Consider the following 15,302-nt stretch of genomic DNA (forward strand, 5'->3'; position numbering starts at 1 on the left):
ATTGAAACATTAGGACAGTAAGAATCAGAAAAATTGAAATCTCAACGTTGATCATTTACATCAGCCATGCTTTAGACCATCTCTAATGTATTCCTCTATTTTTTTTTCTCTAAAATAGAGGATTTTCATAATAGAGATGAATTTGTCTCCGATGTATTTTTCTCTTTTCTCTCCTGAAAATGAATATTCTTGATATATTCTTTTATAAGTTTACAAATAATACTTTTTATTTGTGAAAGTTGAAAACCAACCCAATTTATTTTAATATTTTATAAAATTATGATATTATTTACACTAAATATTTCTTTACAAAATATTATGTAAATCAAAAATATAATTATATTTATATAAATAATATATTTCACTAAAAAAATATTTTCGGTTATAATTGTTTAAGTAAAAAGTTAAATGATCATTTTTTAAAAACAAATAGAGGAGGTGACATGGCAAATATATAGTTTTTCATTGGCCGATTATTTTCGCCTACGTGGACACTCTATCTAAGTCTTATATCCTCTTTTTTGTTATATTTACTTTTAATTCTATCATTTACTTTATTTCAATATTATGTATATATTTACATTTATTATTAAAATATAAATTACTAAAAAGAATTTAAAATTAGACTTTTTATTTTATTAATTTTTGGTCTAGCAAATTTTAAATTTGTACTACTCAAAATTTGTTATTTTACTATTGTAAAAATATTAAAATGATTTAAGCTTAGTTTAATTTGGATATATTTATTACCACATTTATTTAAGTTTAGGTAAATAAATTTTAAATTAACAGTCGTTTTAAATTTTTTTTTTAATTTTTTTTTGGCTTGAGACCCGTTAAATTATAACTTTTAAGGGTATTAGGACATTTGATCTTTTGATTTCTTTCGTTCCTCTCCATTTAAGTTGATGTATTTGCATTATATATATAATTAGTTTGGATAATGTTATAATTTTATTTGTATAACAATGCTATTTTCTCAGAATGGGTTGGTGAGCAAAATAATTACTAACAAAGTATAAAATTTTGCATTGTGGTTAAAAGTTTATAATATAGTTGTCTTTGGATGATAGTTGTCTTTGGATGTCACATGCTAATACATGATATATAACTGGAGTTTTTTCTCGTATACGAAATAGGCTTGCATGATCATCAGATCATCCATTTTTTACAAATGCTTCTTGTTTTTATATTTATTGTCCTCAACCTTGAAGAGCAAAGCATTAACATATGTTTCATTTTTATGCTTACTCAAGTGTTCTTAAGGATGTTAATTAAGTACTTCCTAATAGTTTAGTCACTCTTGTGTCTTTTGTTTTTTCATAAACCGTCTGCTCACATCTCGATCATCCAACCTCCAACTTTACATGAAATATGTATATAACATTAAATTTTTACTATAGTGGGCATATTCATTCATGCTAAAATGAGGAAGGTGACTGACTTCATCTTGTTTAAATATAATTGTTCTTCCTTTCTTCTACCACAATTTAAACCATGTAAGAGACGAACTTATAAAGATTATATAACAACCAAAATCTAATAAGCCATGTATCAAACTAAAATCAGAAAGAAAAACAATAATAATATAACTTCTAATAGGACTTCGAGGATCTGCTGAGTTTCATCCGTGAGGTTAAGTACAAACCTGATGTGTTCGTTGGGAACAGGATTGTGCATTCTCTCTGCAAGAGGTTTGGCTCGGAGAGAGCTTACGTATATGTAAAGGAGCTTCAACGCTTGGGGTTTAAACCCGATGAGGCTACATACGGTATCTTGATCGGCTGGTGCTGTCACGAAGGAGATCTGAGAAGAGCGTTTCTTTACTTATCTGAGAGTGCGTCAAAGGGTTTAAAGCCTGATGTGTATAGCTACAACGCTATCTTGAGCGGGCTTTTTAGAAAAGTACTGTGGGAGCATACCGGTTGTATTCTGGAGGAGATGAAGGAGAACGGAGTGTTGTTGAGGTCGTCGACGGTTAAGGTAATGGTGGCTGGATACTGCAAAGCGAGACGGTTTGAAGAAGCTAAGAAGATTGTTAAGGAAGCATCTAAAGTTGAAGATCCGCTAACAGAAGTGGGATTTGATCCTTTGGCCGTTAGATTGAAGAGGGACAATGGTAATTGACTCTCAAAAGCAGAGTTCTTCGATGAGCTTGGGAATCTACCACAATTTAAACCATGTAAGAGACGAACTTATAAAGATTATATAACAACCAAAATCTAATAAACCATGTATCAAACTAAAATCAGAAAGAAAAACAATAATAATATAACTTCTAATAGCATACTAAAAATTTGATCATCATCTTTCTACCTTATTTTCAAAAGAATGTAAAAGCTATCTTCACTCTTGGAGTTGATGTTTATGTGCTTCAAGGGATTGAAGGATGGCTAGCAGAGCAAGTAGAAAGAGGAAGTGATGCTCCTGTAGATACCCTTGAAAAGTCAAAATCAGTACCTAAGATTAAACGTTTGCAAGCAATTAATAAGGTGTATGAATAATAAGACCTTTGTGGTCCATGAACGCTTTAAACAATTGGACAATAGTTTTGCAGGAATAGTTTATGGAAATACAATGAATCAGAGGTCCATGGATTTGCATAATGGTCTACTTCAGCAAGCCCTTAAAACCATCTAAGAAGCGTTAACAGAAATCAACTCGGAAAGGAACTTACTGGTTTACATTGTCAGAGAACTTCTGATAGTGCGGATAGCAGTAATCTACTTCTAGACAACAGGCTCAATCCCCCTTCTCATCCCTCTTGTTTCCTCACCTCGCCACAAACCACCGCGTGAACACGGCACCACAAGAATTTCCACCACCGCATCCGTTGTTGTCTTTCTTACCTTGAGTCCCATCTTGATCTCTGCTGTGATGGCTATTATCCAACTATATTTGAAAATCATGTTCACATCACTCTTCTCTAAGCATTTTTGATTCAAAGCTTCTGTTCATCAAAGTAAGAGTTTTGGTGGCGTATTTGAGAGCTTCTCTAATGACATCGTTTTCATAACGAATCCTATAATTCTCTTCCTTGAGTGCACAATTATCAGCTCTCTTGAGCTGAGCCTGCAAGAAGAAACGATGGAGAAGCAAAACTAAGGACTACTCTTTAATTTATTTTTTCGAGAAGAGACAAAGCAAGGAAGAGAGAAAGTAAAAAGTAGAAAACCTTCGTCTGTGTTCTTCGGTTCTGAAACCAAATCTTGATCCGTCTTGGAGCTAAACCCAATTATATGCTAAGTTGCTCATCTGGATGCTGATACGCTCTGTAAACAAAACCATAAGAGAACAGAAAGAAAGAGATGGAGAAAACAACTGAGTAGAGAAGAACAGAGAATACTATTCAAGCCATTGGAGCTTGTGAGGTGTGTGGCGAATCCAACAAAAAAAAAATAACAAAATTCCAATCTACAATACAAATTAAAGAAACATGATTTCTGAGAGAACCACTCAAATGCTTGCGTTCGTGAATGCAAAATTCAATTTAATAACGTGCCTTAAGAAAAGATAGTACATTTACCTTTTTGGCAACCAAGATCTGAGGGAGTATGGTAGGCGCATCATCACTCGCAGGTATAAACTCATGTAATTAGTTGAAGTTCATCCATGGCTTCTTCTTTATAGCCTCTTCTTGATTCTCCAGATTCAGATGATGCAGAATTTCATCTACAACTTGCTATTTGGCCTTGACCACTCTCGCAAAACTCGAGCAGTGCATTCTACGACTATGGAAAACCGAAGAAAGCACAAAGTCAAGTAATATTCAGATCACTTCGAAAACATAAGCATGCATATATAGGGCATACTCTACTCATCATCTCCCAGAAAACAATTTTGTAAGATCTACCGAATATTAAAGCACAAACACAAATCGAGACGGAAACAAAGAGGAAAGATAAAGACAGTGACACATAAGCTCGTGTTGTAGATAGATACAATTTAGGAACTACTGACTCAGAAAAGCGATTATAAACTTACATGCGATGGTGAGAATCAGTGTTTTAGAAATTGTTGCACTGTGTGAAGAATCTTTAGATTGTGATTGTAGCTTTCACTTAGATTGTGAGGATTGTAAGAGGAGAGATGATGAAGCCATAAATAATTTGTACGGTGAGGGAAAGGGAGATGAAGGGGAAGGGGCTGCTCAACCGTCTTCGTCTAATTCAAGAGGAAACGAAAGGAAGAGTAAACGGAGTTGTGTTCGTGAGAATAAGCTGATGATGTGGCACAAATTTACACTATGATTGGTTGATTTTTTAATCCTATGTGGACATGTTCTCCATTGAGGATATTGTCCTTTTAGTATAGTATAGATACACATATACTAATCACATACGTCTAAAAATCTTTCACCGGTTCTAGGCTCGCACATAATAGTTGAACATACATAAATGTCCACGATCGTAACGTGTGTATTGGAATATTCATGTATTACATCAATAAAAGGAACCCAAGGAGAGATATGAGACTCATCACGATAAGCGTCAAAGAAAGGGTGAGAGAGAAAAGCTATGGGACACTTTTTGATTGGTCTGCTTGTGTTTGTTTTGTTTATTGGTAATGTTATTGAAGAAGCAAATGGTGAAATTTCTCCAACAGTTTTGAGCAAGATAGAGTGGATGAACAAGAGAGGTCCTTATTTGGGGATTGTAGCTCCAAATAACTTTGAGCTTAATCCTCTTCTCACTTCTCAAGCCTATGTTCCATATCCCTCTTTGCTTTTAGTTATTTTATTGTAGGAACAATGTTTCTAAAATCTAACTATATATTGAATCAATTCAACAAAATCAAAAGTTCCTTCTTGTATATGTTTTTGAACTATTTATTATTATGCTTGCTTGTACGCAGGGGCGAAGCCAGACCTTACACTATGGGGCCTGTGCACCCGTAATACTTCTATATAGTTTAAGTTTTGGTAAAAAAAACATAGAGAATCTGTTGGATCAGCTGGAAAACTTAGGCTGTACACCCTCATCAACTCGGATTCGATACCCTCATTGTCAGCTTTTTCTGTTTTATTATTGATAGTGCACCCACTAGATAAATTGTCTAGCTTTGCCCCTGCTTGTACGTACGTAGCTAAGTGTTTTTGTTTCCGTGCCTCAAAACTTTAAAATAGGATATCATGGTTCTCTTAACTACTAAGAGAGTTGTTTCGTGTGAATATCTATAATATACATATGTAGATACTGAACTGATTTATATAAATCACGCAGGTAGAAGATTTCGATTTGGAAAAATATCCAACCAACGGGTGGTGATCGTGATGTCGGGATTAGGAATGGTTCGTTCGCTGATCAAATTCAACCCTTTCCCCCCTATATATATATATCAAATGATTTTAATATTTTTGTAAGATTCGATTAAATAATATATAAACACACATGTATGAACAGGTTAATGCAGGAGTAGCAACACAATTACTAGGGAGCCTTTTTAGGCTGAAAGGAGTGTTGCATTATGGAATCGCTGGAAACGCAGATGTTAACCTTGAGATTGGTGACGTCACTATTCCTAAATATTGGGCACACTCTGGTCTTTGGAATTGGCAGGTAGGGTTGTATCAAAAAGATAATTCATAGTTATTTTGATTTGTTGGAACTCATATATCATATGCACATGCTTACTAGAATCCATATATAGTGGTAGAAGAGTTCCAAAAAAAGAAAAAAAACAGGATAGTTCATTTTTTTATGTCTTTCTTTATTTTGCCTGTAACACAAAGTGTATACAGAGAGAATATATTTATATTTATCACTTTCAGTAGTATCTCACTGAGATCATCACTTCTCTTTGTGAAAGTATGTTTTCGCGGTGAAATGTTAATTATCCATGCTTATCCATAAAACAATAAGAATCATCTATAAGACTGATAAGTTCTCGTCATATATTCTTATGTGTCATAAATGGTCTTGACTTAATAACTTTATGTGCCCCGGACATTATTAAGCATAAAGATCATCTTTAATGAGATTCTTAGCAGAATATAAGAACCCCGCTCTAAGAGCATGTTTATTGTAGGTCTCTTAGGTTGGGTCTCTTAGCGTAATATAAGATACGGTCTCTTAGCTTTTAATTAAAAAAGCTAAGAGACGTCTCTTAAATAAGAGATATAAGAGACGTTTCTTAGCTTTTTTTAGTTAAAAACTAAAAGACCGTTTTTTATATTAAACTAAAAAACTCAATTTAATAGACATGCAATAAACATTAAACATGCTCTAACAAACAAGAACAACAGTTCTTCCATGAGCAAACTACCTTAGCTTCTGCATTGTAAAGGAAAAAACAACCTCTACCATTTGCCAGCTCTTGATTCTAAGTTCTAACTGTAACTCCCCGATCTCTAAGCTATAATAGTCAACTATCAACTACATATAAGATTCCAAGACCCACAGTTGTTGCCGGTTTTTGATAGTACGTCGATTAAACTTTTTTTTGGTCTAAGTGTAAATATATTATCAAGTTTTTTTCGTTTCTAATAGAAATTACAGAAGTTAACAAGAAGCAGAAAACGAAAATAAAATTTAAAACATAGACTCGATCTGGCTATGACAAGGTAGACACAACAACCAACACCGTTGTTCCGAGGCTCGACCAAGTCTGCAACAACAACTTGATGCAAAAGAATGAACCAAGTTCAACTGAGAGTTAGAATCCAGTAATTTTGGCCTCCTCTGTGATCCGTTCTTAAATATAATGACTCACCCAAAAATAGCTCGCTGAGGCATCATAACCCGCAAGAAAAAACAGCAACCGAAGATGCCTAGCAAAATAAATATGAACTATCTTTTTGTTACAACTCGTTGAAATTCATTTATATTCTTATTAATTACACCTATTTGATCAATAATATTTGAATAAATAAAATTATTTATAAAATCAATGCATTTTACAATTAATATTAAGTTGAAAGTATATATATAATTTGCATTGAAATTCTAAAATGATACTGAGATATTTCAAATTGTAGGTAGCTAAATTAAAAGCCCTAATGTTAAGAAAATGGTTACTTATTAAAAAGTTTTATTTAATGTATAGCTTCAACCAATTATTAAAATGCTTACATAATTTAATCGGTCATATAATATTCAATAAATATAAATGTTGCATCGAAGTGTTAAAAATTATTTATATTGTGAAACAAATTTTTTTGCTAAAAATAATTATAATATGAAAAAGAGAGAATAGTCTTTTTGAAAAAAAAATATTTAAAAATAACAGATAGATCTATTTAGTTATTAAATTATTATTGATGGCATGAAGTGGATTCTCTAATGAACTTGTTCCTGAGGAACTTTTTATTTTTTCTCTTGTCTTCATGTGTTTTTTTCGGGTCTAAAATTGTGGAAGCCCCCTTACTTCAATGGTTTGACTAAGGGTTCATTAATGCTTCTACACCAGAAGGTCTAGGTTTCAATTCCCGGAAAAAAATTAAAATTTTGTGGAAGCACCGTAGCCTAATGATTAAGGTTTAAAGGCTTCTACACTCAGGTCTGGGGTTCGAATCCCATACTATGCAATTTCTTGCAGATTATAGGAAATCCAGGTTTCAAGACCCGGAGAGAGCGAGGATCTTCATAAGACGGCTCAGATGATGCAGCTAGGCGTAGATCTTCATAAGGCATGAAATATTGTCGGTTGTCGAATCATCTATGTAATATTTCTCATAAATGTAATGTCATAATAAATCAGCGTTATAAAAAAAATTGTAGAAACATATGCACCAGGAAATGTCACCACGGAATATATATTGCTAACGCTTGTTAAAATCTATACTATTAAAAGGGAAGGAGTCCTAAAAAATCTACTTATGAAAGGTTGTTGGACCTATTCATTAGAAACCTAATAAGTCTTATTTATGTAAAGTTATATTTTTATACATTATATGGTTAGTTATTTTGGTTATTTCTAAATTGATGCAACTTAATTGTTTTTTTATTATAACATATAATGCCATTAATATTCCTCTTGGTTCGGACATACCATATTTAAGTGAATAAACTATAATAAACTGAATAAAAACATTACATTTATAAATATATACTTTCATGATCACTATAGTTGTCACATTTTACAAAAACTCAAGGAAAGACCATATACTACTAATTGATTTTGTGTTATATGTTTAAAATACAAATTTGTTAATTTATAAATATAGGTGACCACTATGGTTGTGTAGTTCTATAAACATTGATGAATATTATATGATCAATACTATTAATACATGTATTTCTGTTATATATTTATGAAATAAATATATTAATTTATGACAAAAAAATCCAAAATATATATCACCAAATTATATACTAATTCATATATCACCAAAAAAAGATAATACTAAACTAATTTTTATTATTTACATTTAAAAATGTTAAATATCTAGACTTAACAAACTATGTAAACAAAAAAAAGAATATGCTGTGAATATGTGGATATAATCTTAGATTTCTTTTGTTAATTATTTTTACTATTATCTAACCAAAAAATACTTAAAATTTAAGTTACTTGGTCTACAAGTTCATTTATTACGGCCAAATACTTTATTTTCCTTATTTCTATCAACCAAAATATCTAATTGATTCTACTTATACTTTCTACTAAGATTTTTGGTAACCAACATTGATTATTAATCTATCATAACTTCTCTTAGCCTACATCGACTACAAACCTCTCCTATTATAAAATATTGACTAACTCGATACTCCTTCCGTTTCGATTTAATTGCCGTTGTAGGGAAAAAAATTCGTTACAAAATAAATATCGTTTTAGAGTTTTAATGCAAAATTTGTTAATAAGATTCTCCACTTTATTTTTCTATTGATTGAAAAATGGTTAGGTATATAGGTAATTGTGTTTTTGTTTTGGAAATATATAAAATCATATGTTTTCTTAGTCCGTGTGCATAAACCTAGAACGACAAATACAATGAAATGGAGGGAATACCTTTTTACCATCAACTCTATCAAAACCAAAACACTAGAAAAGAGTCAGCAAAGAAACGATTCCAAAAACATGATTAATAATATGCAGATGACTTTTTTGAAAGACTTCAAACCACACAGGACTGCTTGGCGTGTACTGCTTGGCGTGTACAAGTCAAAGTCCTCTACTCATGGAGACAATGGACCAAAATTACTGGAAATTCATTGAAATATTTTTTAGTAGTATATATATCTAATAAATAGTTATAATTTCCTTTAAATTTTATCAAACAATCAACAAAAAAAATACTGTCAAAATCTAGTTAAAAGATTATAAACACATCAAATCTTATTAGCCTCGGAAGAAAAATTTCATTCAACTGGATTTGTAGGCCAAGCAGTCGACTTCTAAGCAAATGTGTCCAGGACCCCCATCCATGGTCTTCCTTACAACCGCTTGGTACTCCACAGGAGCACCACTCGGATCGCCATTGCCTTTGAAGATAATGTAGAAGATGGCATTGTTGGCCTTGAGCTTCATGCATGGCTGCGACTCTTCCTTGGTTTGTATCTCTCATGTTTTCTTTTACATCATTATAAGATGAGAACATTATTTTTATTTACAATTGATATATTATTAGATTAGCATTTCATGAAATAAAATATCTCAGTATAAGTAATAAAAGACATTTTCAGTAAATAATACTATATCATTTTGATTAATGTTCCAATTTTTTTTTGTTTTCTTTGAAATTGATTTTTTAGGTTTTAATTAATGCTTTTCGTTTTTAACTAAATAAAATATAAAATTAAGTGTAAAAATATATTTGGTCAAATTATATCAGGAAGTTAATACAACTATTAAACAACAAAAAATAATATGTAAGTATTTAATTCTTCTTAATATGTGTGAATAACCTAAAACATCATTATTTCAAGTACAAAAAGATAATATATATAATATTAGACTCTATATTAATAAATTTAAATTTTGATTTATCATGTTACACGTCATGAAAAGCAATTATCTAAAATTTAACATTAGTCATTATAATTACTTCATATTTTATATTATTTTGGTCAGCACTTAAACTATATATTTTTGAAACAGTTAAAAGGAAAAATATAATACAAATAAAAGACAATATATTTTTAGTAAAATTCATAATATAATCTAAAATACATAATATAACAAAAAATATTAATTTCAAGAATATATAAAAAATCATTTTTAAAAAATTGATCATGTATTTACAGTATTTATTTTCACGTTTTACTAAAGAGAAATCAACAAAAATAAAATACATGAATCTAACCGATTTATCATTTTTAAATCACCAAACTCAAGTTAGCTGGAATTAACAAGATATTGATGTAAAACCACAATCAAGAAAAAATAGATAATCAAATCATTTCTTCAGAAAAATCATTTAAAACCAAAAGTAAATGTTTATATTATAAACCATATATTTTAGATTATGGTATCTAAATAAATTTAAGTATATTAAACATTATGTCATTAATTCCAAAAAATCACTGAACATAAATTAAATATTGATAGGAAAATAAAAGTGTATAGTTGCACAATCCGTACGAGAACACAATATATAATAAACAAATAAAAAGAATCTATACCGTTACAATAAAAAAAACAATTGTATTATAAATTGAATAAAGAAGATCAATCATTAAAATAAACATTTACACATAATATCTTATCAAACTTTTCAAAATAAAAACAGACATTAACCAAAATATTTTAGTTAAGATATCAATCCAATCCACATTAGTATAGTTTATTTATACTAAATTAAATTTAGCAGCTTAAAAATTGATGTTTACAAATATTAAATACGTAATATATTTAATTATTTATTATCGAATAATTTATATTTCTTTTAACAAAAAATGTTTGCCTTTACAACCCCCCCCCCCCCCCCCCCCCCCCCCTCCCCCCCCCTTCCCCTAATTATATTTTTGAAATACATATTGGTGAAAAGTTCATTCAAACACTAATCTAATCATAAGAGATCTAAAAAGAAAAACATGAACAAACACATGTCATATGTAAATGCATATAAAAACTTTCTAATATGAATATATTGTAAGATATAACATTTAGTTTTACTTCTGTATGAACTAAAAATATCTCAATTTCAGACGTTTTCGCGGTCAAATCCATTTCGAATTTGATAAATATTTTGACATACCTATAATTTTAACAAGAAGGTATTTAATTAGTAATTTGAGGTGGTTTATTTTAAAATAATAAATTCAATATTATTCAAATAGGGATATTAAATTTTTCAAAAGTTCAGTTATTGAAACTGTTATCTGATCAACCATCTTAAAATTCACTGTTATTAAATATATTCTAAATTATGATTTTTTTTTAAACTAGTAATTTTACAGTGCTTTACTGGGGTTTCTTAATTAAAAATAAAAATTCAAATCTTGTAGTTTTAGATTGTAGTTTTAGATGTAATTCTTAAACAGAATTATATTAAATACAATTCACCTAAAACTATATATATTTAATGTGAAGTTTAATATTATATTACTTCCTTGTCATTTGATTGGTCTATGTGAATTTTACAATCTATAATGTCACTACTACTAACCATTCAGTTTTGATAAAACTAATAGATAATAAACACATCAATTCTTAGCCTCAGAAGAAAAATCCCATTCAACTGGATTTGTAGGCCAAGCAGTCGACTTCTATGCAAATGTGTCCTGGACTCCCATCCATGGTCTTTCTTACAACCGCTTGGTACTCCACGGGAGCACCACTCGGATCGCCACTGCCTTTGAAGACAATGTAGAAGATATTTAAAATCTTTGATAAGATTTTGTTAGATTTTTTGTCAAAAAAATAAGACAATTGTATATGTGAAATTGCTATATATGTCAATTATATAAGATGTGATATCTTAAGGATATCAAAATTTTAATTAGAAATAAATGAAATATGATTTTCTAGAAAAACTCCATTTTTAAAAGAATCATACATGAAGAAGAGTTGTGACTTCTATTTTAATAGAATTGATTCTAAATTTTAATTGATGTTCTAATTTTTGTTGTTATATTTGAAAGACTGATGTTTTAGATTTTAATCAATGCATTTCATTAAAACTAAATAATAAATTAAATATAAAATATAACTGGTCGAATTTTATTGGGAAGTCAATAAAATAAACAACTAAAAGTAAAACAAAAATAATATGCAAAATTAAGTATTTAATTCTTTTTAATATGTCTGAACAACTTAAAACGTCATTATTTCAAATAACTTAAAACAACTAAATATCAGTACGTAATTAAAACATATATTGTTAAAATAATTTAAAACAAAAATATGATATAAACCAAATGGAATTTTAGTTAAAATCCATGATATAACTCAAAATGAATAATATAACAAAACAAAATTCAAAAGTATATAGAAATTCTATAAGAATAAAAAGTAGAACATGTATTTACAGTATTTATTTTTCACATTTTATCAAAGCAAAGCAATATCAACGAAAACGTCATGAATTTAACCGATTTCTCCTCTTTATCGCTAAACTCAAGTTAGCTGAAATTAACAAGATATTGATACAAAACACCTAATCTAAATTATATTAAAAATTCACATATTGTAGTTTTAGATGTAATTCTTGTAATTCTTGAACAAAATTATATTAAATACTCAATTCACCTAAAATTATATTTAACGTGAAGGGTAATATTTTATTTCTTCCTTGTCATTTCATTGTTCTCTATGAATTTTTCAATCTATATGATCACTACTACTAATTATTCAGTTTTGATAAAAGTAAAAGATAATAAACACATCAGATCTTATTAGCCTCAGAAGAAAATTTTCATTCAACTGGATTTGTAGGCCAAGCAGTCGACTTCCAAGCAAATGTGTCCAGGAATACCATCCATGGTTTTCCTTACAACCGCTTGGTACTCCACAGGGGCACCACTCGGATCGCCATTGCCTTTGAAGATAATGTAGAAGATGGCATTGTTGGCCTTGAGCTTCATGCATGGCTGCGACTCTTCCTTGGTTTGTATAGTTACCTTCTTGATTTCCAGTGGTAGAAATGGCCTCAGGTCGCTCTACATAACACAAAAACTCAAAAGTTATGGCAAGAAAACTCCCACCCCCCATCAGTGATTTGAATGAGAAGCCACTCGATTAAAGAAGAACTTACCGCATGTGCAATCCACTTAGAGTGGAAAGCAAACTCAGCATACATATGAAGCCACTCATTTCCTTGCAAGTCTGATTCTTGCAACTGTGAAGCCATGAAATAAGGTGAAACATAGATCTTATAAATCAAAACCCAATCAACCAAGATGAAGTAAAGTTAGCATATACCTCATAAAACTGCCCCTTGGTGCTAATTGCAGCCATCTCATCATTGGTGAACCACTTGGGCATTTTACCTTTGTAAGAATCATCTACTGCATCGTCCTTCCATCTTCTATCAGGCCCACCATAAGTAGGAGGTCGAGGGCCACTAGGAACTAAAAAAACAGATTATTCCAGACCATATTTTGAAAACTGGAGAAAGACAAGAGAACCAACTTTCGACTAGTCTAGTTAATTATATACCTTTTAGTCTGGAAATTTCGGTCTGTGCCAGAAAGGATGCCTGCTCCGGAAGGAAATCTTTGAAAACACACGTCTGAAAATTGCAAAGAGAGTTGTTGGATGTGTCAATGGCCTCCAACGTTATGTGGTAACAGAGGCACCGAGTAAACCTCAGCTTATCGTTGTATTTGTTTATAGCAGCCAATTTGAGGCTTGTTCCCTACAAGATCAAACAGCCGAATCAATTGAACATCAAAGGAAGCGAAGCAAGTAATAGTTGTTTACCTTCTCAAGATTGTAACAATGAAGTCCAAGTCTACTAAACAAGCCCACGTCATAGGGATAATCATATTTGTTTTCCATGATGTGAGGAACTTGTCCTCCACCATACGGAAGATAGAAGTGATCCACATCGAAACCCTGAAGATAATAATCGTAAGGAATGCTTTCATTCGATCAAAGCCAATCACAAATTGCTAGAGAGCTTACATCGGACTCTACAAATTGACGGTGGTACTCCTTCTCGATCACAGAATCAACCTCATCGTCATCCCATGGATTGTGATCGTAATCAACCTTGGGGAAACTCTGTATCGGAGGAGTAGCGACTGCGCTTCCTGGAGATTCCAATTTCCGTTTACGCTGCTGCGGCGGTTCATCTCTGATCTTCGGAAGCAAGATCGCAATCTCAGTCATCGTCTCCGATTTCCTCTAAACCCTAATCGCAATCTCGCAATTATATTTGCGTTTAGACCCCCGGCTTCTTTTATAATTTTTTTTTTTTTTTGAAACAACTTTTTTTATAATCAATATTAAATTGTTATTCCAACTCTATCTCGGATTGTCCGTGCGGGACAACTGTGATGCCGATGCGGTTCTAATATTAACAAAACATATATCGATAAACATGTATATAAGTGATTGCGATGTGGTTCTAATAGTAACGAAACATATAAATATAAATAGGGCAATTGTCAATAATAGCACCTTTTGAAGTTTATGTTTCAAAAATAACACTAGAAGGAGAAAGTCACAAAAATGACATTCATTAAAGGGTAAAATATCTATAATACCCTTGGTTTAAAATTAAATAAACAAACTAAAATAAATAAAAATAAAAATAATAAAAATAATAAAAAAATAATTTTTTTTTTTATAGTTTCAGATTATATGTTTTCAAATTTTTTTTTTCAGATTTTATTTTTATAATTTAAAAATACTTTTTGAAACTGTTTTTAAAATTTTTATTTTTTATTTTATTATTTATTATTTATAAAATTTTAAACCCTAATTCCAAAACCCCACCCCTTAACTCTAAACCCTAAGTTTTGGATTAACTAACCCTAGGGGTATAAGTGTACATTACCTCTTTAATGAAACCTATTTTTTGTGACTTTGAGCCTTGAGTGCTACTTTGGGAACAAAAACTTGGTTTAGTGCTATTCTAGTCTTTTTCTCATATAAATATATATGTATATAGATATATATATATGTACATATAGATATATAGGTATACATATAGTTCTTATGTTTTTTGTTACCATTAATGTAGGTGCGGGACAATGCGCTCCGTCGACCATTCAGAGCCATAATGTGTACATAAAAATGTAAAAACAACTATTAACTAGATTTTAACCCGTGCAACCGTACAGGTGTTTGTTTTCACTTTTCTATATATAAATTATTGTTTTAAAACATAAGTGGTATATATTTTTAATATTAATCATATACTTAAATATTTATATAACTATTTCAAATACAATAATTTTATAATTTACATGTTA

At 30.5% G+C, this 15,302-nt stretch overlaps 1 protein-coding gene and 1 long non-coding RNA gene across 5 annotated transcripts; both read right to left on the reverse strand.

Moving 5' to 3' along the window:
• Positions 1–1,427: 1,427 nt before the first annotated feature.
• LOC106389791 lies at positions 1,428–4,408 on the reverse strand. Of its 4 annotated transcripts, none has more exons than XR_007326723.1 (6): positions 3,985–4,408; positions 3,527–3,731; positions 3,176–3,414; positions 2,678–3,066; positions 2,317–2,438; positions 1,428–2,163 (listed from the first exon to the last, which is right to left on the reverse strand). It is a non-coding gene; the product is annotated as an uncharacterized LOC106389791 (long non-coding RNA). The 4 variants fall into 4 exon arrangements; XR_007326721.1 differs by having other exon boundaries at positions 2,317–2,460; positions 3,985–4,399; XR_007326722.1 differs by lacking the exon at positions 1,428–2,163 and having other exon boundaries at positions 2,168–2,460; positions 2,678–3,072.
• Positions 4,409–12,641: 8,233 nt separating this feature from the next.
• LOC106389790 (UPF0725 protein At4g28920) lies at positions 12,642–14,305 on the reverse strand. The gene is made up of 6 exons (XM_013830136.3): positions 14,008–14,305; positions 13,804–13,938; positions 13,540–13,738; positions 13,303–13,451; positions 13,136–13,219; positions 12,642–13,040 (listed from the first exon to the last, which is right to left on the reverse strand). The coding sequence occupies exons 1-6, from the start codon at positions 14,212–14,214 to the stop codon at positions 12,801–12,803; spliced, it is 1,014 nt and encodes a 337-aa protein (XP_013685590.2). The 5' UTR covers positions 14,215–14,305; the 3' UTR covers positions 12,642–12,800.
• Positions 14,306–15,302: the final 997 nt, after the last annotated feature.

The sequence above is a fragment of the Brassica napus genome, chromosome A3 (genome assembly GCF_020379485.1).
Source record: "Brassica napus cultivar Da-Ae chromosome A3, Da-Ae, whole genome shotgun sequence".
NCBI classification, from domain to species: domain Eukaryota; kingdom Viridiplantae; phylum Streptophyta; class Magnoliopsida; order Brassicales; family Brassicaceae; genus Brassica; species Brassica napus.